Source organism: Callorhinchus milii, unplaced genomic scaffold (genome assembly GCF_018977255.1).
Source record: "Callorhinchus milii isolate IMCB2004 unplaced genomic scaffold, IMCB_Cmil_1.0 Scaffold31, whole genome shotgun sequence".
NCBI classification, from domain to species: domain Eukaryota; kingdom Metazoa; phylum Chordata; class Chondrichthyes; order Chimaeriformes; family Callorhinchidae; genus Callorhinchus; species Callorhinchus milii.
In genome coordinates, this window is record NW_024704772.1 from 3,690,707 (window position 1) to 3,714,441 (window position 23,735).

The 23,735-nt window shown below is 42.9% G+C and overlaps 1 protein-coding gene across 1 annotated transcript in view; it reads right to left on the reverse strand.

Moving 5' to 3' along the window:
- Positions 1-23,735, reverse strand: part of LOC103189672 (myosin-9) — a 123,075-nt gene that overhangs the window by 93,554 nt on the left and 5,786 nt on the right. Inside the window, exon 2 of the mRNA XM_042344948.1 lies at positions 7,403-7,755. Coding sequence (XP_042200882.1) covers positions 7,403-7,735 — 333 coding nt within the window. The 5' untranslated portion in view covers positions 7,736-7,755. The remainder of the gene's footprint in view (positions 1-7,402; positions 7,756-23,735) is intronic.

Genomic DNA, 23,735 nt, shown 5'->3' on the forward strand with positions numbered 1-23,735 from the left:
CATCAAAAGGAATCGAAGCCAGACTGGAGCCAAAGGCTGCTTTACATCATCTCCCAGTCAGCAAGCTGGACTGGGTAAATTGAAGATCTTGAGAATTCTAGGAACCCAAGCTTGATGCGAGATCACTAACTGCAGAATAACTTGCAACTCAAACAGACAATAACTAACACTCAGTGGGCAACAAGCATTCAAGGCTTCAACCCTACTTCCAAATGATATCGCTAGGGATGGCAGATTCTGGTTTATTGTTGGTCGGCGAATCAGTAATTTTACAATTACAGGGGGCAAAATTTTACGATTACCACCAAAACAAAGTAATAACCACACTTGAAAATCCTGCAACAAAGCTAGTGCGTCTTGGAACTCAAACGCATCTTTCCCTCAAGATCTTCATCTACTGCTTTCTGCCCACCTCCAAAATCTCTTCTTCCTTCAGTTTCTGCTCCAAACCCCTCCTCAGGAAGTTCCATCTCACCTTCACCCCTCCCTCATCACATCTCCATCAACTTTCCCGTCCTCAACCTCTCACTGCATAAATCCCCCCGCCCATATGCGCTGTTCCTTTCCAGCACTCCCTGTATAATCCCTCCAATCTGGCCTCTGTCCCACCTGCAGCACAGCAGTCCTGGTAAAATCACAAATGACATTCTCCAGGTGCTGAACAGTGTTGGGGGTTTGCACCTGAGCTGGGGTTGGATTCAGAAATGGGGGGGAGGGGAGGGGGGGGAGAGAGAAGATGACTGAAGGCCTCAAAGAGGAAGAATTTAAAGGAGGCAAGAGAAGGGGAGAGGTGAAGGTACTCCTGAATTGAAATCCGGATAGTGGGACAGATAGGCTGAAAGCACAACCACCGATGGTGGGGAGGGCATGGCGGGGAAATATTTCCATTCCCTCCATTCAGCTAGTGCTGGATTGCCCATGCATTCCATCCCATTAGCAAGCTTTCAGCCACTTTGCCCCCACTTTCTGGCATCCTCTGCCAAAATCTCACTGCCTCACTCCTCTCTGCTTTCAAAAAGCGGGCAAAAAAAAATGATTGACTTGGGCTCCCATCTCCCACCCATTTTGTGACCCTGTAACAAGCTGGGAAATAGTGACTGATCCAGGTGTTTTTTGACTTGCCCCAGACAAACTTTTAGTGGATCATGTTGTATGGTGCTTGAAACTTAACAAACCATTCGAAATGACTGAAACCCGGTCCCAAGCTAAACCTGCTGGTTAAGTGTTGAAATCTTTCTTCTTACTGTGAATTTAGCTTTATTCAAAAGTTTTTGCATTTTCCACACACAATATAAATACTGTCAAAAGCAGCCCGAATTGCTGCCCCCCACCGGGCTCCCAATTAAGCATAGAATTCTGGCATTGGAGCAACACAGAGAGCTACCATTGCGCCCTTGTTGAGCACAGGTTTGCCTACAGCAATTTATATGGCGCCCTTCACACTGGGTAGCGTCCCGGAGTGCTTCAGCGACTGAGGACTTGGCTTCCAATGCTATTTAGTCAGCTTTACACGCTCAAATATCGGCAACTTCCAGGTCCCCACTGACTTTGTTTCCTGCTTGCTGATGTAATTTAGAGAAAAAAGGCAGAGAGAGATAGAAGAGGTAGAGAGATAAAATCCAACCCCCATCCCGCCAAACAGTTTGTGATGGAGAAGAGTAAAGTCCTGGAGTGCATTGGTTGAGCACTCGCCTTGCAAGCAAGAGGACCTGGGTTTGATTTCCGGACGGGGCGAAACCACAGGCAAGTTTCTTTACTCCACACGTCTATTTATCTAGCAGTAAGTTAGGAACCCAGTTGTTAGTCTATTGGCGTATTAATTTCTGGGGGTATTAATCCCTCTAAAAAAAAGTGGTCATTCAATCCACGATCGTTTGTGGGACACTGCTATGAGCAGCTGCGTTTCGCCCACAAATTCACTTTACAGTATATTACAATGAGATGTCTCAATGATTTGAAAAGGCAGTATATCAAATGCAAGGATGATTAAAGAAAGAGGAGCTCCTAAGAATGCTTCACATTATCTGAGAGGGACTGTGCATATTCACTGAACAAGTCTATCAATTGCTCTTGAAGAGTTAAATGTTTCAGCTTCTAATCTGCGTGGGTGGAGTTTAAGGGTCATCCACTCACAAACTGCCGCCACTACAGTCTTCAAATCGGTCCCAAAGCAGGAGGCCCATTAAATACAGTAAATCTGGTGTCCTGACCTTGGCTTCGCTTTTCTAAACAGAAACAACATATTTCTGCAATTTCAAACTCCACTGCTATTAAAGATTTAAGTACTAAATAGCTTGAGAACGGAAACATGATTGGAATAATTGAACATTGAGAACATGAAATTGCACAATGCAGCAGTTAAAGCCAGCACACTCCTAGCCGAGGCCTGGAAAGCCTCGGCTCAGGCGCAAATCTATTGCATCCTAACCAAGGGATAAGCATTGGAAAACACTCAAGACTCCTTGCTAAATGCATAAATGGCTAGTAGGGTTTGGCACTCAGCCAAACAGATCAGGGCAGTACCTGGGCCTATTTCTGATCTGTGCTGAGTTAGCTGATCTTAGTCTAGTCTTAGCTGATCTTAGTTTTAGTCAGGGCTGGACTTGGGAGGCAATGTTACAAAGTGGTACAAAACAAACTCCTGGTCTGAGAGAAATAGAGACACAAAAACACTGGTTTTCTGTGTATTTGGTAAACCATTTATCATATCGGTGAGATGTCTAAAAGTGCTTCACAGAATATACTATAAAGTAGATTGACTGTGTATTTGTGAGTCCCCAGCTTGCTTGGACACTACTTGGTCTGCTCGATGATCTGTCAAAAGTGCTTTCATACCTGAGGTTCTATCCTAATGGGTCTCTCTCTGGCTGCACTGGAAAGGTTCCAGGAGTCTATTACCCCCTATCTGAAGAAAACTGCAACACAACAGCAAATCTGGCAGCCTTTTCTGTGGTGTGTAGAAATTGGACATGAACAACACTTATGCCCCTGCTTGGAAAGGCTTTGCAGTAACTCTGCCAAACTTCCTATTGCATATCTCCCACCTTCCTCTCCTCTCACCAGACCACATGCAACTTCCTGATGACAACAGGATGCAAATCAAGTTACTCAGCAATGATTGTGTTGCAAAATGTTTTTTCCTCCTTGTTACCCACAGTCTTGTTACTGCCTGAGGAAGCACATCCTCCTGTAGGTCTTTCAATCACCTAGCATCTATCTGACCAACTAGACAGTAAATTCGAGTCAAAGTGGCCCTGTGGCATCATGCGTCACAGAGCATGTACGTATGTACCCACGCACTGCAGTTACATCTGGTGGCCTCACCGGCTGACCGTGGCATTGTGGCATCTTGTGTCACAGAACACGTAACCAAATAGTGGGAACAAAATAAAGAACACAGATGAAGCTAAGTCGCAGCAACAACAACAAAATTACATTTTTAAAGTGTCAAGTCCTCCCATTGAGTAATCCCACAGACGTCCACCGATGAGTATAGATAAAGATAAAATGTCTGTCTGTGTGTCAATCTACATTCCATATTGGATCCTTTGATCGCAAGCGTAGCTGCAACGGGTACAGTTATTACACAATAAATGCAGTAATCTAATAATCTTGCATTTGATATAGTGCCATATCACATCGTTAAGATGGGCCAAGCACTTCACGGGATTTTACTGGGAAATGAAGACTATTTTGTAGGCGAACACAGCAGATAATTTGGACACAGCACAAACAGCCATGAAGTAAATAACTGATTTTTATTTGAGAACTTTTATTCCAGAATGTTGACTGTACTTAACTAAATTGAAAAGGAACAGCCGGTTTCAAGTACAAATGTGTCAGCGTATGGTTAAGAAATTTCACAATTTTGTGATTGTCTTCCCTCAATAACTATGCCCAAATAAGGGTAAAATTCAGCAAATTCTGGATTTACCAAGCTTTAGCTTGGGTGTGTTGCATGGGGGAGAGAGAGAGCGAGCGAGAGAGGGGAAAAAAATTAAATGGTAAAAGTACATCCAAGTTGGACTGCAACCTCTGTTCAATTTAAAAATCTGTGAATTCAAGCTCCAGTCAAATTGAGTTCACGGGATAAGCTCTAAATGCCTAAAACAACAATAATAAATTACACTTGTATAACACCTTTCACGTCGGGAGATGTCTCAAGGCACTGGACAGCCAAGGATTTGAACCTGAGCTGGGGTTTGGGATCAGGAGGGTAGGGGTAGGAGGATGACCAAAGGGACTGCTGAAGATAAAGGTCTTAAGATGGACCTTAAAGGAGGCAAGGGCAGGGGCGAGGCAAAGGGATTGTGGGATGCAGAGGGTGGGTACATGGAGCACGCCAGAATCCGCTGAGCAGATGTAGCGGACACATTAGTAAAGGCCCTCATAAGGCCTTTCATTGCAGCACGCACTCCCTGGTGTGCAATCTGGTAAACTCACACCAGACTGAAGTCCAAAGGGAAAATGCCAGCAAGGTTCAGCATAGTATTTTAAATGAAAGAGGAGACTATTCAACCCAGCAACTAAGCGCAAGTTTTGAATGTAACGTACATAGTTAGAAAGGCAGAGAGAGGGCGGGGAAGAGATAACAACCGTGCTATATGAGAAAATTTATGTTCCCGGGAGTCCAGCATGCAAATTACTATGGTCTGCTCTGGCGAATTGTACTTCTACATTGAAGCATGTGGATAAGGGATCCTTTTACTCCTGTTTTGTTGCCTACAAAATACAGTCAATCCACTTTACAGGGAAGCACTTTTGGGTCGTCCAAAAGGGAATGACCAGGTCGGTAGGGCTGAAGGAGTTTGCCAAGGTAGGGTGGAGCAAAACTGTGGTGTGATTTAAAGGTGAAACAAGGATAATAATAATAATAATCCTTGCATTTGATATAGCGCTTTTCACGTCGGGAGGACGTCCCAAAGCGCTTCACAGAACACACTGTAAAGTGAATTGACTGTATATTTGTGGGCGAACGCGGCAGCCAATTGCGCACAGCAATGTCCAACAAACAGTCGTAGATTGAAAATGACCAATTTAATTATTGTTTTTAGTTATGGAGGGATTATTATTAGGCTCTGTGTGGAGTAAGGAAACTTGCGCAAGGTTTCGCCCTCTGCCTGGAATTGAACTCAGGTCTCTCACTTGCAAAGCGAGTGCTCTAACCACTGAGCTACAGGATTCCACAGGATCTAACGGCACTAAGGATTTTTTTATACATTGAAGGAAGGATTATGATCTGACTAAGAAGCATTTGTCAGGGTATTGTTATGTGGAGTTTTATAGACTGCAATTTGTTTTACTCCTGACCTAAACAAAACACTGGTGCATTAGAGATGATCAGCCCCTTGATCCTATCAGTAATGAGATATTCTTTTAATCAGAGCTGCTGGAAAGCAAGAGAAAGAAGTACTTCAGTTCACGAATGACAGGAAACTGACTTGAAAGGAAATTATCAACCCAATCTATACTCTTTCTACAAGAATTCAAGAGGAACATCAGATCAAACGTAACCTTAAAATTGAACCATCTCTTGGCTCGGAGTTTGGAATTTTGTACGCAGAGCTCAAAGCAGCGAAGGCTAAGGAAATAGTCTCTCATCATTCCCCATCTCCTCAAATGTACCTACAGATACTTCCCATTCCCCCTTCTCTTGATCAGTAGGTCTGTGGAATGCCCCAAAAGCTTTTCTTGCAAAGAGGATGCAATATAAATGTCTTTTTTAAAAAGTTTGAATAACAACAAATTTGTTAATAGCACCTTTCGCGTTGGGAGGCCTTCCCAAGGTGCTGGATTTGCACTAGAGCATGGGGTTGTGATCGGAAGGGGTGGCAGGCCGGGAGGGTAGGGTAGGAGGCTGACCAAAGTCCCAGTCGAAGAGGAGGGTCTTGACATAAGCCTTGAAGAAGTCAAGAGAGGTGGTGAGGCTAAGGGACTGTGGGATGAAGTTCCAAAAGGTGGAGGCACAAAAGCTGAAGGTCCAACTGCCGATGGTGGGGCAAGCAGGATAGGAGGACATGGAGCAGGGTAGAGTCCGATGAGCGGAGGTAACACACAGATCAGAATGGAGTTAGTATGTCACAGAGGTAGGGAGGAACAAGGCCGTGGAGGGCCTTGAAAGCGAGGATGAGAATCTTGAACTCTATCCTCAGTTACATTGTGAACCCATAACTTTCTGGTCATTCACATGGCTGTTTGTGGGACATTACTGTGCACAAACAGGCTGCTGTGCTTGTCTACAAATACAGTCACTACACTCCTGTGAAGTGCTTTGAGACATCCTCCCAACATGAAAGGCACTGTATACATTATTAATTGACCAGCATCTATCCATCATGCTTAAATTCCTCAATCTGATATGTTTGGCTTTATAGGGCAGTGAAATGCAAAATTTTACCACTCCCTACTTATAAAGATCAGCCTTGATCAGTCCTAATCCCTTTTACCCTAAATGTAATAAGGTCATGTCCTCCAGTAGTTAAAAAGGCACAAGGGTCCAGTAAAGAAATTGCCATACAGTGTGTGTGATATAGAACAAAATTAAAGAGTTATGTATAAATTAAGAAGGGAATCTAGTTTTGAATGAGTGAATGCAGTTTCCACATACATAATTGCATTTAATATAGTGCCTTATGTTGTCAAGCTGTCTCATAGTGCTTCACATAATTTGACTGACTGTATTTGTAGGGAAATACAGCAGGCAGTTTGCGTGCAGTGAATTCCCATAAACAGCAATGGAACGAGTGACCAATTTTTGGGGGGTTGTTGGCCTAGACACCAAGAGAAACTCTCTTCTCTTTTACAATAGTGCTACAGGATTTTTAGACATGGTCTCAGGTTTAAATATCTTGTCTGAAAGACGGCATCCCCAACAACAACACAAAATTACATTTATATAGCGCCTTTCATGTCGGGAGGACGTCCCAAGGCACTGGACAGACAGAGTTATGGACCCGAGCTGAGGCTCAGGGTGGGAGTGAGGGGGCGGAAGCAGTGAGATCGAAAGTACGGTCAAAGAGGAAGGTCTTGAGGTGGATCTTGAAGGTGGGTAAGGGAGGGGACGAGACGGAGGGACTGCGGGATGCAGTTCCAGAGGGTGGGCACAGAGTGGCGGAAGGCGGAACAACACAATGCTTCCACCCCCTAGCACTGCACTGGAGCATCAGTTCAAAATCTAGACATGGGGCTTGAACCCACAACCTTCTGACTCAGAGGAGAATGAGCTAGGCTGACATGGTGCTATGCAAGAAAGGGCTGTAAAGCTACCTTTTGCGAGGAATTCCACATGTGTTGCTAAGTTTGTTATTTGTCAGAACCCGCTTTGAACTGAAGTATTAAGTGTTTTCAGAAGTAGTTTTTGCTGGCGCTAGTAGCAGATTAAATAGACAAAACAATAACTTACGTAGATTAGCCCTGAGTAGTAACGCTCCTTCAGATTGTGCAACACAGAAGCCTCGTTCAGGCATGTCAGCTCTGCCATGTCTTCCACCTTGGAGAACTTCGGTGGGTTCATCTTCTGGATGTCATCCTTGTTGACCTTGATTTTCTTGCCATTTTCCATCAATTCCACCACAGCCTCCTCACCATGCTCCTCCTTGACGCTGGCAGCCTCAAACCCACTGCGCTCTGAAGGCACCCACACAAGCTTCTTTGCTGCCCAGTCGGCCTGTGCCAGTGGGTTATTGATAATATTCCTATCCACATAGAGATAGCTTTCTGCATCTCTTTGAGCCATGGTGTCTTATAGCAAGAGACCTGCAAAGAAAACAAGTTTGCTTTATTAATACGATATTAATGTGCCTTTCGTAAGAAGATTGGAAGAAATGCTAGACGAAAGAAAGACCAAGGTTCCACCTTTCTGGCAGTGGCATGCACGTATATCCCAAACTAACTATTACTATATCACATAATCTTATTTCCTAAAACTATCTCATCTGTGTTTGAAGGAATCAACATTTCCTGTGTAAATCTTCTCCCTAGGGAGCCTGTTCCACAGGTTTAGTATTCACTCACTTTTATGTCAGGAGGACATCTCAAAGTCACACACCTGCTGTCTATAAACAGAGGAGCACAGCCATTTAACCGATAGCCAACTCTGCTATTTTGTTAGTTTGTGACAGCTCTATCTTTCTAAGGCCATTTTCAGCACCTCAAAATATCCCATTTTCCAAGTAGATTTAGAAATAGATGAGCAAAATATCAGGTTCATTTTGTCCCAGTAAAACAAAGGCAGCAGATCAATATGCAATTTTAGCTGATTCAATAACAAAAGTCTTCTTAATGTCCTGATATTTTCATACAGCAGTACGTTTGTAACTGTAATAAAGCATTTTCATCCTAAAGTACTTAGCAAGCCAACAATGTACAAAAAACATTGGAGTCTTCCTCACACTGCACCTCGTGGTTAAATTAAAGGAACATTTACAAAAATTAAGTGGGAATCAAGGAGACTTAGTACAGAGGTACAAGCAAGGGGGATCCAATAACTCCAGTCTGTGCTTAAAAACAGTTTCTTGCCATAAAACACTCCCTGCACCCAGCAGCAGGACCCAAATGAAGCAATCCTTGATAGAGTATTATAGATCTGAACTTTACGCTAGGGAAAGGTCAGTAAGATTTCTCCTAAACCAAGTCAAGAAGAAACAATCTGCTCCAAAGTAGCCCTGTATGGCAGCACTTTATTCCACAGTGAAACAACAACTTGCATTTACACAGCACCCCTCACACAGGGTAATGTCCCAGAGCCCTTGACAGTGGCTGAGCATGACGCCGAGCCGGGGAGGGGGGGCACTGTTGCAGAGGAAATTCTTCAGGCACAACCTGAAGCTGGGGGAGGAAGGGGCAAGGTGGAACGATAGAGGAAGAGTGTTCCAGAGTTTTGGGGCATATGGTGCAACGGAAGACCCAAGGGACATGCAGAAGGCCGGAGCCAGTCGAGCATAGGCTGCGGGTTGTGGGGTAAGCAGGTCGGAGAGGTAGGGCAGTGCATGAAGGAATCTGAAAAAGGAAAATCAATGCACTGTTTATTAATAAGGAAAAAGATCAAGAGTCATATGGAAAATTGCAAGCAATTAGAAGTACTCTTTGCTCCCAGCGAAGTAAACAAGTGTATTATGTTATATTTGTTACCTGTGGTAAAGATCACAGAACTAACCGATTCTGATGCCAAACCACTGAAGTAATGTGTGTATAACAAGCCAGGGGAGGGTGGGAAGCAGGAAGAGCCTGGTACACCTGGAGACAGCGACCAAGAGAATCTGCAGTCTTGGCGAGAAAACAATATCCAGCACGAACTGTACTCTCAGCTTCAGGGAGCTTCAGTTCACCGCCCACGCACGCACACAGGCCTGCATTAAATCAAATTGAGGCATCAAGGAATATACATTATCCTTCCCACAATAGAGGGCAGCCCGAAAGTGCCCTCCCCCAGGTCAAATGGATTGAAGATAAATAGATTGTTATTGGCAAAGTTTTTTGTTTGACTTTTCTCCCTATCCATTCCATCAAGTCACTTTACTGTCATAAACACCTCGATCAGATCAACCCGCTACCTCCTTGAACAGAGTGCCTTGGTTTTATTTAATTATCTCTTCTGTGGAACGTTATCAAATGCCTTTTGAAAATCCATGGAAATGACATCCACTGATTGATTTCCAATTGATTCCATTCAGTGACTTCCTTAAAACACTAGCTTTGATGACATGACCTATATGTGGGGTAGATCATGTATAGATGCCTAAATGCAATCAAATATCTGATGATGAATTCACTACCACTGAAGTTAAATATACTGGCCTATAGTTATTTGCCTTTTCCTTCCCTCCTTTCTTAAATAGGGTGATATTTTCAATTCTACAATCCATCAGCCCAATTGCTAAATCAAGCAAACTTTGAATTTCACCAACCACAAAGTTCTTTCGACACTGAATGGAAGAGGTTCACAGATGGCAGGTCAGCATCAGAACATAAGATCTATTTTGGTGGAATGTGCTCAGCAAGCACTGACGTAGTTCTTGTCTCCTTCCTTTATCCGCCCCAACAGTGACTGGCAGGCAGGCAGACTGGCTTTCAGCCTTTCTGCCTCCACTCCGGAATTCCCTGACTCCCTCCACCCTCCTGGTCAAAGTCCATCTTGCACCATGCTTTGATTATCTTTCCCTTCTGCACCTCAACTCGAGTGCTCAGCCAATGCCGTTAAGTGCTTTGGGACGTCTCCTAACGTGAAAACGGTCACATAAGTGTAAATTTGTATTATTATATGCACCCCATCCAATGAAGACGTCCTACACACATACACACTTTCTCTTTAGTTATTTTGTTTCAGGGAATTCTAATGCCTACCCCAGTGAAGCCAACCAGAACTAGTTTTAATGTCTCATCCAAAGGGCAACACTTCAGATAACGCAGTGCTCCCCCCAGTACTGTGCTGGAGTATCAGCCTCATATCAGGCAACTATTGTGTAGAAATATGCAACAACAAGATTCCATTTATAAAGCGCCTTTCACGTCAGGAGGACGTCCCAAAAGGAGGGAGGTGGCGGGAAGGCCGGCGAGGAGAGAGTTCCCATAGTCCAGCCTTGAGGTGATAAAGGTGTGGACCAGGGTTTCAGCCGCGTGAGGGGTGAGGTAATGCCGTAGTCTGGCGATGTTCCGGAGGTGATGGAAGGCGGTGCCAGTTGTGGTGCGGATGTGAGGGAGAAAGGACAACTCAGGGTCGAACAAAACGCCGAGGTTCCTGACCGGCTTTGAGAGGTGGAGAGTGCGGAGCTGATGGTGTCGGTGCCTGAGGTGCGGAGGCGCTGACGTGAGCCAATCAGGAGGGCCTCGGTTTTTCGCACGTTGAGCTGAAGAAAGTTGTCTCTCGTCCAGGACTCGATGTCGGACAGGCAGCTGTCAGGACATCGGGGGTCGTGGAGTTGAGAGTAGAGGAGGAAAGGTAGAGTTGGGTGTCATCCGCATACATGTGGAAGTTAACTCCATGTCTGCGGATGATGTCACCACAGGGGGAGCATATAGAGGGTGAAGAGGAGGGGACCGAGGACAGAGCCCTGAGGGACACCACATGAGACAGTACGGGGGGTGGAGGAGAAGCCATTCGTCGAGACAAAGTGAAGACGGTGAGAAAGGTACGACCTAAACCATTCAAGGACAGTGCCTTGAAGGTTGAGGTGGGAGGACAAGCGGTGGAGTAGGATAGTGTGGTCGACCGTACCGAATGCTGCCGATAGGGTTAGCTAAGATCATGCCTAGTCCTTCCTTGATAATTAATCTACAGGGGACGGATAATTCTTACATTTGGCTTCGCACCTTTCGGGTCGGGAAGAAGTCCCAAAGCCCTTCATAGAATATACTGAGGTGCAGTGACTTATTTATGGGCAAATGCTAGAAGAACACAAGAGAATGAACTTAAGAAACTATTTTAATACGCCTGCAAATCCCACAAGAGTCAGACAACATTTTTAGCTTTACTAGCCAGTGCAATTCTAACAGTGAGAAAGGAACATTAATGGGAATATAATGCAAATGTATTTTTCAGCTGTAGAGTGCAAGTGCAGGCTGGTCAGAATTAATTTATTGTAACTAGGTTTCAATTCCCAATTGGATGATAGAAATCATGGAATAGAATCAAGCTGTTTGAGCATGCTCAAGACAGCACTCAAATAACTAGCCATTGCCTTTTTATGATTTCTTTTCAAATATTTGCCTATTTCCTAATAAAGAGTAGATTCTGCTTCAACCACGTTAATGGCAAAGTCTAGACTGACACTCCAATGTAGTGCTTTGGGTATGCTGTATTCTTGGGAGACATACCAACTTGCATTTATATAGCACCCTCCACGCAGGACGTAGTATCCAGTAAACCACGTCTGTCTGTCCAGGTGGATGTTAAAAATCCCACAGCAACTCAAAGAGAAGGGAGTTATAGCCAACAAACAAACCAGCAGTTTCAGTGCCCAGCCAGAATTGTTGAGCACTTTCGGACATCCTCCAAAGTCAAAAGGAGCTAAAGTGTAAATTGAATTGTATTAAATAGACACAATTGATCATTTGTTTCCCGGCTGTTTATGGGCCATTACTGTAAGCAAGTTGGCTTTAGTGTTCACCTGCAAATAGTCACTAGTAAAATCCTGTGAAGAGTTTGAAATCTCAACGATGTGAAAAGGCATTGTATCAAAAGCAAGAATTATCATTTAATAATCCTCTGTCAAAACAAAATTCCAACCTCTCCCTTTTTTGTCACTGATCTTAAAACTTATGCCTTCCAGTTACTGATTCCCCGCCAAGTGGAAATAATTTACTTGTTGAACATATTCACCAATTATTTAAGACCCTTTTTTTTCCCCCACACAAAGAGAGTGGAACTCTGGAAATCTCTCCACCAGAAGGCCGTGGATACTGGATGCATTCATTTTTAAGACTGAGTTGAATAGATTTTTGTTAGGTAAGAGTATCAAGGGATATAGGGCAAGAGCGGGTAATTGGAGTTGAGGTACAGAGTAGCCATGGTAGAATGGTGGAACTGGCTCAATGGGCTGAATGGCCTATTCCTGCTCCTATGTACCTAATTCCCCCCACCGCCGCAAAAGAAAAGGAAAAGCTGCTAGATTTTTTTGTGCTCCATAGAGATACTGAAATCAAAGGCAGTCAATCACTTCAATCCTCTTGCTAAAGCAGCAACTGAATTCAATAATTCAAGGCAGCTAAGATCCTTACAGGAAAGGATTTGTAAGGAAAAGAGAGAGAGGTAAAAAAGGATGAGAAATAGCTCAGCAGAACTTGTTAGCTGAAAAGGAAGTGAGTCAACCAGCAGCATTTCCGGACTCTATTGGTTGCACCATCCCATCCACCAGCAGACATAGGATGTTAAAATCATAATCTTCACATCCTTTTCCCTAAAGAGCAGCTTTGTCAATTCAAAGCAACTCAACACGTCTGATAAAAATCAGCGGCACCTGGACTCTGTTCAAATGGAAAAACATAATGGATAGAAGAGAGACTACAATGCATTAGTGACTCAGGCATTATGGTTCGAGACCACAGCACACCCAGAACTACATTAATGAAACAAGACTAGTTCCCGCTCTGTCAGCTACTGCAGAAAACTGCAAAACCTCACTTTATACACTCGCCTACTTTCCTGTCCTGTCCCACTGCTCAGCTGCACTTCTGACACCAGAAAATACTTAGCCGACTAAATAGACCCCAGAGTAGCTTTAAGATGGCACATTAGCAAAGCTCTCCAGGACACTATACTGCGTGAAGGGTGCTATAATAAATGCAAGTTGTAAGATGTAATTTTGTCCACAAATATACAGTCAATTCACTTTACAGTTTATTCTGGGACATCTAGAAGACGTGAAAAAAACTATAACAAATGCAAGTATTATTATTATATGTTCGCTACATCCTTTGGGGATCATTTATCTCCTGATGGGTGTCATTCGAGCAGTTGTCAGGAGGGCCAGGAGTTGTGACAGAAAGTCAAACAATTTTCCTGTCATTTTTTTCTGCTAAATATCCTCATGTTTCGAAGGCCAACGTCTATGGTACTGCAATTACATTGTATGTTCCACGCAGGCAGACCCAAAAAAGCGGACCAGCACTTCATCTCACTCCTGACAGAATAGTCTGATGCAGTTGGCTTTTAGGTCAGAAGATTTTGAGTTCAGTCAAGGTTGCACTTTCAGTAGTTTTCAGGCTGTATTGTCAGGTGCGACAGTAATCTAAGGTTCTGTTTGCCAGTTAGCGTGGACATTAAAAATTATTGGTAAAGAAAAGGAAGTTTTTCTAAGTGAGTTTACAAACAATAATAATCCTTACATTTGATATAGCAACTTAACACGTCTTCAAGACATCTCAAAGCGCTTCACCGAAGATACTGTAAAGTGAATTGACTGTATATTTTTGGGGTGGAATATGGCAGCCAATTGCACACAGCAGTGTCCCAAAAACAGTTGTAGATTGAGTGACCAATTTTTTTTTTAGGAATTTATGGCCGTTTAGTATCCTTTATCCNTTTTTTTGAAGGCATTATTACCTCGGAAAAGTAATCCCCCAATAGACTAACAACCAGGTTCCTAATTACAGATTAGCGTACAATGTTCTGTCTTTAAAATGGTAAAAAGCAGTAGTTACCTGCAAATGCTACCTGTCCACTATTTTTTCAAAAAGAACTTCAATCCTACAATGTGGTTTATATGGATTCGTAACCAGTTTATCTACAGTCACCACATGTGACCTTTTTGTTGCTTTAAGTTGCTATAAAAAATATTTGAAAAATTGTTAACATAACATAACCAAGGATAAGAAAGGGTTGTGCAGTGAACTGAAGAAACAGAATTTGGGGAATCTTGGTGGGGAAGCTCTAATTTCAGTCCATGTACAGTAATTGCATTCACTTCAAATAAGCTCAAAAACTGACATCTGTATTCAGTAAACTGTCCTCATGTCAATATTCCTTGTACATATGAGTCAGCAATAATGTTTCAATCTTAATTTTAACTGGTTGAAAACTGGGAATGGTTTACAAAACCACAATGGCACTCATACTGAAAAATCTCCTTCAACATCCCTTTAATCAAAAGGGGTTTAAAAGGAAGGCAGCAAAACATAAGGCTCAATACTTGACCTACGTGCAAGTTAGATAAAATCACTCACTCAAGACATGGCTGTTTGTGGGACATTGCTAGGTGCAAATTGACTACCATGTTTACATTCAAATTCTCACAACGTTTTACCGTAAATTCTGCGAAGTGCTTTGAGGGGTCTTGGCAAGGTGATAAGGCGCTATATCAAACAACGTTTGTCCCACTCTCTCGAACTTCTTACCCGAGAGCCTTCGCCTCTTTTCAAGGTCCGTCTCAAGATCTTCCTCTTTGACTGCGCCTTCAGTCTTCTTCCTATCTCAAGACTTTCCTCTCTGATCGAGCTTTCAGTCACCCTCCCACCTCCCCTCCTCCTGATTCCAGCCCCCCCCCCCACCCCACCACAGCTCGGTGTAGACCCTTAATTGTCCAGCACCTTGAGATATCCTCCCAATGTGAATGGCACCATATAAATGCAATTTTGGTTACATCGTGGGCTAAAGTGGGGTTGGGAGGAGAGGAACAGGAGAACAAAGGAAAGCCATTGAGGGCACCTGGCTTTAATCTCTATTCAGTGACCCATGAGCCGGTAAATGCACACGTGGATAAAAAGTGAAAACAGCAATAGGACCACAGTGCAACCCCCTACCACCTCAACAAATCATGCAAGCTAGATTTGCGAAAGGCTATAAGAGTGCATATTCTGCAAAACATTCTGCAATGGAACATCACTCAACTATGGATTTCACGCAATTGTGGTTCTACGGTATGAACATAAACTGCTTCCTCAATAAACTGCATTCATTTCAACCCACTCCCCACACACCATCTCAACCAGAGATAAAACATTCAATCTTTATAGGAACAGTACGTATTAAAGTGCTCTGAAGGAGACACAATTTGTTGATAACGACCAGAAATGATTAGGAAAGGCTCTCGTTATTGCGAGAGCCACTGTATTATGGAGAAATACCTGTGTGACACACATAGTGTAACAAAGGGTAACACCAGTAGACCACGTCACAAGGCATTAACGCACAGGAGCTTCACACAGTTCTGAAGCAGCCAACCTAGCACAGACTATGAGCCAAACCAAAGACATTCCTGGTCTGTATAGCTTAGCATCACCACATGGTTCCTATATCCACTGAACCTTGAAGGACTAAGCTCATCGGCATTCATTTTCAGTCCTTCCCTTCCCCCAGTTTAGCAACAATTCCACAATTTCAAATTTATCACCACTAGTTTCACTTAATGCAGAAATATCAGCCCAGACTGTGAGCTCCTGATGGGGGGCTTGAACTCACAACCTTCTGACCCAGAGGCAAGAACACTGCCAGCTGACATGATGACAACCCAACGAAACGATTTAATGCCACCCCAACGCAGCTAGGATTATGAGAGTGTATTCCACGCTACAGAGAAATCACAGGGTTATGTGAATGTATTTAGAGACACAGTGGCCCTCCATGACTCAGTGAGGCAAGGCAGCACGCAACATGCAAAGGAGACACATAGAAGGCCCTAGATTTGATCCTGAGCCTGTGCTGCATTAACTGACAGCCAGGATGATGGAGGGAAATTAATTCTCCTCCATGTCCTCGGGCTAGGATTGGGAGCACGAGCGTTCCCGATATCATATGCAGGAGTAACTAGACAACTGGACAGCTGTGTGTAATAAGCTGCCAACACTATTCAGGTCACCCAACAGTAGACAGTTGAAGAAAACACCAAAGAGCGCCCATGCTTATAACAGCAAAAGTCAATGTCTTTAGCAGATGAGAGAAGAGAAATAATTCAAGTTCAGCCCTCCACATTTGCACTTACTCATATTGCACATTGACAGTTGTTAAAGAGTCAAAAGTCGTGGGTTCATGTCCTACATCCGGATGTTGAGCCCACAGCCTACAATGACACTCTCCAGTATTGGGGAGTGCTGCATTGTCACAGGTCACATCTGCTCGTTTAGGAGGGACCGGTTTGTTGTTTTTGTTGTTTATGGGGTTTTGTTCCGCACAAATTAGAGGCTGTATTTGTCTACACAGTCACTATACTTACAGCATTTACTTAAGTGCTTTGAGGTGTTTTGACATGACAGACACTGTCAATTGCAACAACTTTTTAAAGAACTGGCACAGATATGAATGGCTGAATGGCCTCCTTCTGTGCTGTATAATTCTACGATTCTATGAACTGCACCAAGGCTGACACTCCAGTGTGATTCTGAGGAGCATTAAATTGCCCTTCGGGTGAAATGTTGAAATTCAATCCGCCTGTTCACATGGTTCAATGTGGATATTAGCAATCTGCGTTCCTTCAAAGATTAGCAAGCTCTCTGAGTAAATATTCCACCCTTACCCAAAGTCACTGAAAAAGGGGATAGTTCATCTCATTGTTCACTGAGTAATCAGCAAACACAGCTGACAGCTATTTATTTACATGCAAATATTTCATGTGAAGTCACTTCAAAACCGACTGAGAAAGTAAACCAGTTCTCAAAGTGTTAACTCCCAAAAGATACTGCGAGTCAAACTGACTTGTTGTTGCATGACAGGATTCTATTGCATAATTTAGCCCATATGTACAGACCTGGGTTGAGAGCAACAATTTTGTGTGCCATTTTTCCTCCCCTTCCCCCCACCTTACTCGCCTGACTTGTCCACCAAGAGTGCAGCTCTATAGTTGCGCAAGTGATCATTGCCCAGTGAATCCGAATAGCACAGCCAACTATTGTACCATGGGGGGGGTCATAACTAACTTTTGTACTTGTTAAAGAACTTTCACTACAGGAGGACATCTCAAAACGCTTCACAGAAAAGACTGGAAGGAGCTGAGGAAGGTGGGAAGAAAGTCAAAAGCAAGTTGACCAAAAAGGCAGCTTTAAATGTGGGGAGGAACAGGGAACACGAAAAGACTCCTGAGATGGAGTTCCAGAGGGCAGGAGAAGCATGGCTGAAAACTCACTGAATGATGGCATGGATTGGGGGGAATAATTGGCAATTGGCTATTTCATTTCACCCACAAAATATAATCAATTCACTTTACAGTTCTGACAAAACGTTGACTCACTTTCCTTTCTCCATAGATGCTGCCTGACCTGATGAGTTTTCCCAACTCCCTGTTTTTGTTTCAGATTTCCAGTACAGTATTTGGTGTTTCGTTCACAGTGAACAGTTCACAGTGAAGTTCTTTGGGATGTCCCAAAGACATAAGACGCTATATCAAAATGCAAGGATTATTATTAATAAAGTGGGACACAAAACAGGCCAATATTAGTTATGTGGCCTACAGTGGTTGCAGAAGCCAAACCACTGACTAGTTCACAAAAACCCGTCGGGCAGGGGATATGAAGCAGGGCAATGTGGGGAGGGCTACCCTGGGATTATTGCATCCATAGTATCGAAACATTTCAGAGTTCTTTAGAATTCTATGTGAAGTGTAGTGGCTATTTATGCACAGCAGCCAATTTGAACATAATGTCCTACAGGATCAATGTCCAGGACATGTCCCTTCTCTTCCAATAGTGCTGTGGGATCTTTTTAAGATCCACCTGAACAAGCAGATAGAAACTCGGATGAATGCCCTTCCAACCATCAGCACTCTCCCTGCACTTTACTCATCTTAGACTGAGCTCAACGTCCTGAGGTGGGGCTTGAACCCACAACCTTCAGACTGACCGAGGTCCAATTGATCCAGGCAGACACCAAAATTTATGCTTTGCAACACAGAATCTAAAGATTACAATCAGATGCAAAACACACTGGCCAACCGCAGCATCTGTTTGCCTGGTTTTGGTCAGTGTAGAACAGAAATCAAACCAGGGACCTTCGTGGTTTGTACAGAGCAGTCAATTCACAATCTGAGCCATCAGCAAATCTCCAAAGAATCATTTTCTGCCCCATTCCTTTGCTGTTGTGGGGGCCACCCTAATTGCAATGGTTCACTTCCTGTTTTCACTTTCTAATCATATAAACTTTTCATTTAATCACATTACTATCTGCTCTACATAACCACTGGTGGCAGGAAGCTTTATGGGAACACTAGCCCCAGTTTAGCCAAAAATAAAGTTGTCGTCAGTCCAAAGAAACTGTTGTTCAACAAAAAGCAAAGCATGTTTTGTGGAATCTCCCCATAGCCCTGCAAGCTTGTCCTCTTCAAATAATCATCTACGTCTCCCTTAAAAGTTGTTATGGAATCGGCTTCCACCAGCCTTTCAGGCAATGCATTCCAGATCCCAACAACTCGCTGTGTGAAAACATTTCTCCTCACCTTCTCTCTGTTTCTTTAAACAACTATTTTAAATCGGTGTCCTCGGGTTACCGAACCACCCACCAGTGGAAATAGTTTCTCCTTGTTCACCCTATCAAATCCCCTCATAATTTTGAAAACTTCCATTAAGTCCCCTCTTAACCTCCTCTGCTCCAAGTAGCATTCACATTCAGCTTCCCTTTCCCCACACATGAACATTTCCACTCTCTATACTAATAAATACGAAGTGTCTGTCTGCCTGTGCGTCTTGACACTCACAAAAGAACCGACTGACGTAGAGATGTGATTTATAACTCATTGGAAAGGTTTTGCTTCTAGCAGTGTCATGGGCATATTTGTTTTTGGGGGGGATTTAATGAGCTATATTAAAAAATGCTTTAAATAAGCCCCCAAATATGAAGTATACATCGCATTCTGCAAATATGTAGCGACAGAGGAAAGCACAAACCATTCGGAGAGATACATCTATATTCTGCAACAAATATATGGCACTTTTTTCTGGCTGTCATGGGAGCTAGAGTTCTCCCACGTGGGACAGACAGAGAAAGGCAGAGCAAGAGACAGAGAGAGAATATATTAAAGGAGTTCTCCCAGCTGAGTATAAAGACAAAATGTCTGTCTACTGAAGTGCAATGGATATAGCATTTGATAAATAACATCAACCATTGACTATTAGGAAGAATGTTCAATGAACTACAAGTTATGTAGAACATGAAACATATCCTTAAGGTTTCCCATCCCCTCAGTGACATGACTTACGATGGGCTGATTTTCCAGTTTTGTAATTTTCATTTCATTCATACTATGACTTTTCAAATGCCATGTGGCTGAGCTTTCACTGAATAGCACTGCCACCCACTTCTCCTGAACCAGGCAGATTCAAAACAGAAGAAACTGGATCTGTTAAAGCTCAGTCTTCAGATCTAAAACAATCTAACCAGAAAATTAGCGACTTTATCATCCACGCTCAAACAGGGGAGGCATGAATATAGACAAAATGCAAAATACTGCAGATGCTGGAAATCTGAAAAAAAAACAGAAATCGCTGGGAACACTCAGCAGGTCAGGCAGCATCTATGGAGAAAGGATAGATAGTGAGTCAACATTTCGTTTTTCACAACCCTTTGTCAGAACAGAATAGGCATTGTGGCTGGAGGGGAAAGTGAAGAAATATGAAAAAACTGCAACAAGGAAACGTATTCAATCAGAAGGTCTAATCTCTTCTATGGTCTGTAAAGGGGGGGAGGGGGTGGGGATAAATATGTACATTTCACTTAATGTCTGCGGGACACTGTGTACAAATTGCCTGCAACATTTCCCTACAAATTCAGTCACTAAATTTTACAGTAAAATCCTGTGGAGTGCTTTGAGAGCTCTCAACAACATGATATCAAATGAAGATTATAACTCAAGCTTCTGAAGTGCTTCTCAAGACAGCTGCTATCAAGCGCATTTGACAAAAGAGCAGCCAAACCTGCATACATTTGAGGTCCTGCCATGAGGTGAGCAACCAATTTATCCTAAGGTTTTTGGCCAGGAAACTAAGAAACTCCCTTCCTTTTCCAATAGTGCCATGGATATTTAACAATAATAGTCCTTGCATCCAATGTAATGCACATTTTTGAGATGTCCAACCAACCCTACATGCCCCCAGTACTCCATGGATTGTCAGCCTGGATGATGAACTCAGACATCTTCCATACAACTACAAGTTTAAATATTGGTCTGTGTTGCATTCCAGTTGGCATCAGCACCCTGTGTTAGAGTGAACAGAAGCATTAAGGTTTTCAGTTGTGCAAGCCAACTAACTTTCGACTGCGATGTTAGAGCCAGACCTAAGCAATTTAAGAGATTTCAGAGGTTGAGTGGACTTATGGCATGGATGCATTTGAAGGTTAGCATTCCACAAAACAACACAGCTTGGAATCAGGCCATTCAATCCCAACTAGTCCTTGCGATTTTTAGCACCACACAAGCCTCCGCCCCTCCTTATTCCCTCAATTCTTTTCTCCTCATGAATTTCTTAAATAAGCAGATGCTTGTTGGTACAACCATAGTTTCTGGCAGTGACTTCCACATTCTCACCATTCTAATCACCAATATGAGGATCTTGACATTGGTTGCCTCAGGAACAGGAAGGAAACCAAGCGAGAACTATGGCAATGGTCACGCAAAGCCTAATTGCAGGAGATGCAGGCTGGGGGATCCTGACTGAGGTGGAGCTAGGGGAGCATTTTTGAATTTCAACTTGAGAGATGAAAGCATGAACAAGAGTTACGGCAGAGGAAGGAGAAGGCACAGCGGCAAGCAAAGTTCAGGAGGTGGAGAAAAATATTTTTAACCAAAGTCTGGATAATAATAATAATGCATTTGATATAGCACCTCCACACAGCATTGTGAATTCTCAAAGCACTTCACAGAACATACTGTAGAGTGACTGTGTATTTTATTGCAGAATAATTTAAAGCTCAGAAGCAACAGAGCAAAACAAAATTACCTGTTGTATTTTCTCCATCTGAACACAATGTGGCACTAACTGAATATATGCACAATCTAATTTGTTATAATTTACATATAGTCTTCCAGTCTAAATATTTCCTTGCTGTATTAGCAGAATTAAAATAATCTGTTGCTGCAGTTTATTTCCTGAAGTGTTTAGCAAACACAAGCAGCATTTAGCAGCTGCAGGAATGAGAGCAAAGACTTGCAAATTCTTGATTTGCTGAATGCTGAAGCTATAGTTTACTCATCTTGTAAATTAAACCACTGACTGGATACACAGTTAAAAAACACAAGATTTAATTAATTCCAAGAAACAAATCACCAGACAATTAATTGAACCAGTCAACAGTTCAAATACACAAGGAAAAAACTTTGAGACTTTTTAAGGACTAATAATAATACTTGCATTTGATATTGTGCCTTATCATGACACTGAGACGTCACAAAGCACTTCACAGAATACACTGTAAAGTGGATTGACTGTCTATTTTGTGGGCGAAACGCAGCAGCCAATTGTACACAGCAGTGTCCCAGTCGTGGATTGAGTGATTATATTTTTTAGAGGGTTTATTACCACGTACTAAAACAACAAGGTAGTATCTATAGTTTTTGAAAGAGTGGAACGAGTAGAATGGGCAATGGGAGTAAGTGACAGCACTTTTTGAGACAGGAAAGATATAAATAATAATCCTTGCATTTGATATAGCGCTTTTCATGTCTTCTAGATGTCTCGAAGCGCTTCACTGAATAAAACTGTAAAACAAAGTTTATATTTGTGGGCAAAACACGGCAATGAATTGCGCAAGGCAGTGTCCCACAAACAGTCGTGGATTGAGTAACTAAATTATTAGTAGTTTTTTGAGGGATTATTATCCCTGGAAAAGCGATCTGCCAATCGACTAACAACCGGGTTCCTACGTACTGCTAGTTAAACAGAGGCGTGTGCAGTAAGGAAATTTGCCCAACATTTCGCCCTGCCTGGGCACAGAACCCAGGTCTTTCGCTTGCGAGGCGAGTGCTCTAACCACTGAGCTACAGGACTCCACACGGACGTGATATGGCGCTTAAAGAATGGACCGAATGACCTTCCACTGTGCTGTAAAATTCGATGATTTGCTGAAATTATAATTTGGAAAAACGGTTTTAACCCAGAAATATATATTCACATACAAGTTACTGGAGCTGCATCTTACAAAGTGCTCAAAACTCAAAGCCTCAGTCTCACTATCACAAAATAATAAAAGTCCTTTCAATTGGTAGAGTATCTTTCATGTCAGGAGGCTATCTTGAAGCGCTTCACAAGATATATTGTCTGGTAACTGCATTTGTAGGTGAATATAGCATCCTATTCTCCACAGCAAAGCTTCACAAATAGCCATAAAGTGAACAATCAATTTTATTTGGGGCATTTTAAGTCAGGACACTGGCAGAAACCTCCTTCTCTTTCCAAATCGTGCCACCTTAACAGGCCATAAATGAATAAATCTCACCTTATCCAAGAGCTGGACTATTGGGGGATTTCCAAAGTAGCACCTTCTGCCCCTTTAAGAAATTCCTTTCCTACTACATCATATCCTTGTTTAGTACAGGTACATGATCGATTGCTTCAAGTCAGAATCTGGCAAATCGTACCAATGGTAATTTTATAATGCAGCTATACAAAGAAGGGCTTCACCTGTAAGTTTCCAGGATTCCTTCAACTAACAATATGGCAGGCCTCCGTTTAGAGACAGCATTACCCAAGCTCGTGGCTAGCAGAATTAAGCAACCTGAAAATTATAAACTGAAATCCTTTTATCATCTAAACAATTAAGCCTAGCGGGGGGTGGGGAAAGAAGGAACACAAATTAAAAGAACTTCCTCAAAAGATTAAAAAGGAGAATTATTTACAGGAATCCTGGGGAACAATACTGGGGAACAAACTTTATCCCAGTAGATGCTAAGCTTATAATAGCATTCCGCCTGAGGTTCTGGGTTCAAGCTCCTCGTCAAGACTTGAGTTCAGTCTCTGCTGACAGTCTAGGTTTGGGATGTTAGCATTGTCTGAGTTACCATCTCTTTTGGAGGAGACATTACAATATCATCTGCATCTGCCATGACCTCTCCCTGCCTTAGCCACATCTACACATTCAGGCGTAGTGATCCCAACACAAGCCAAAGATCTTTCACAACTCCATAGCCCACATCTTCTCCCACACTAAGCTCCAGGAACTCCCTGCCCCCATCCTCACTAGGCTTTCCACCCGCCAGTTGATCAAATTGAAAATTCTTGTCCTACCAGGATCCCTCCACAGCCTTGCCCCAAAAGAATGAACTTTTATCACTACACTTTATAACCGTCTCTTTAGTCACTTCTCTTTTATGGACCCTCATTGATGC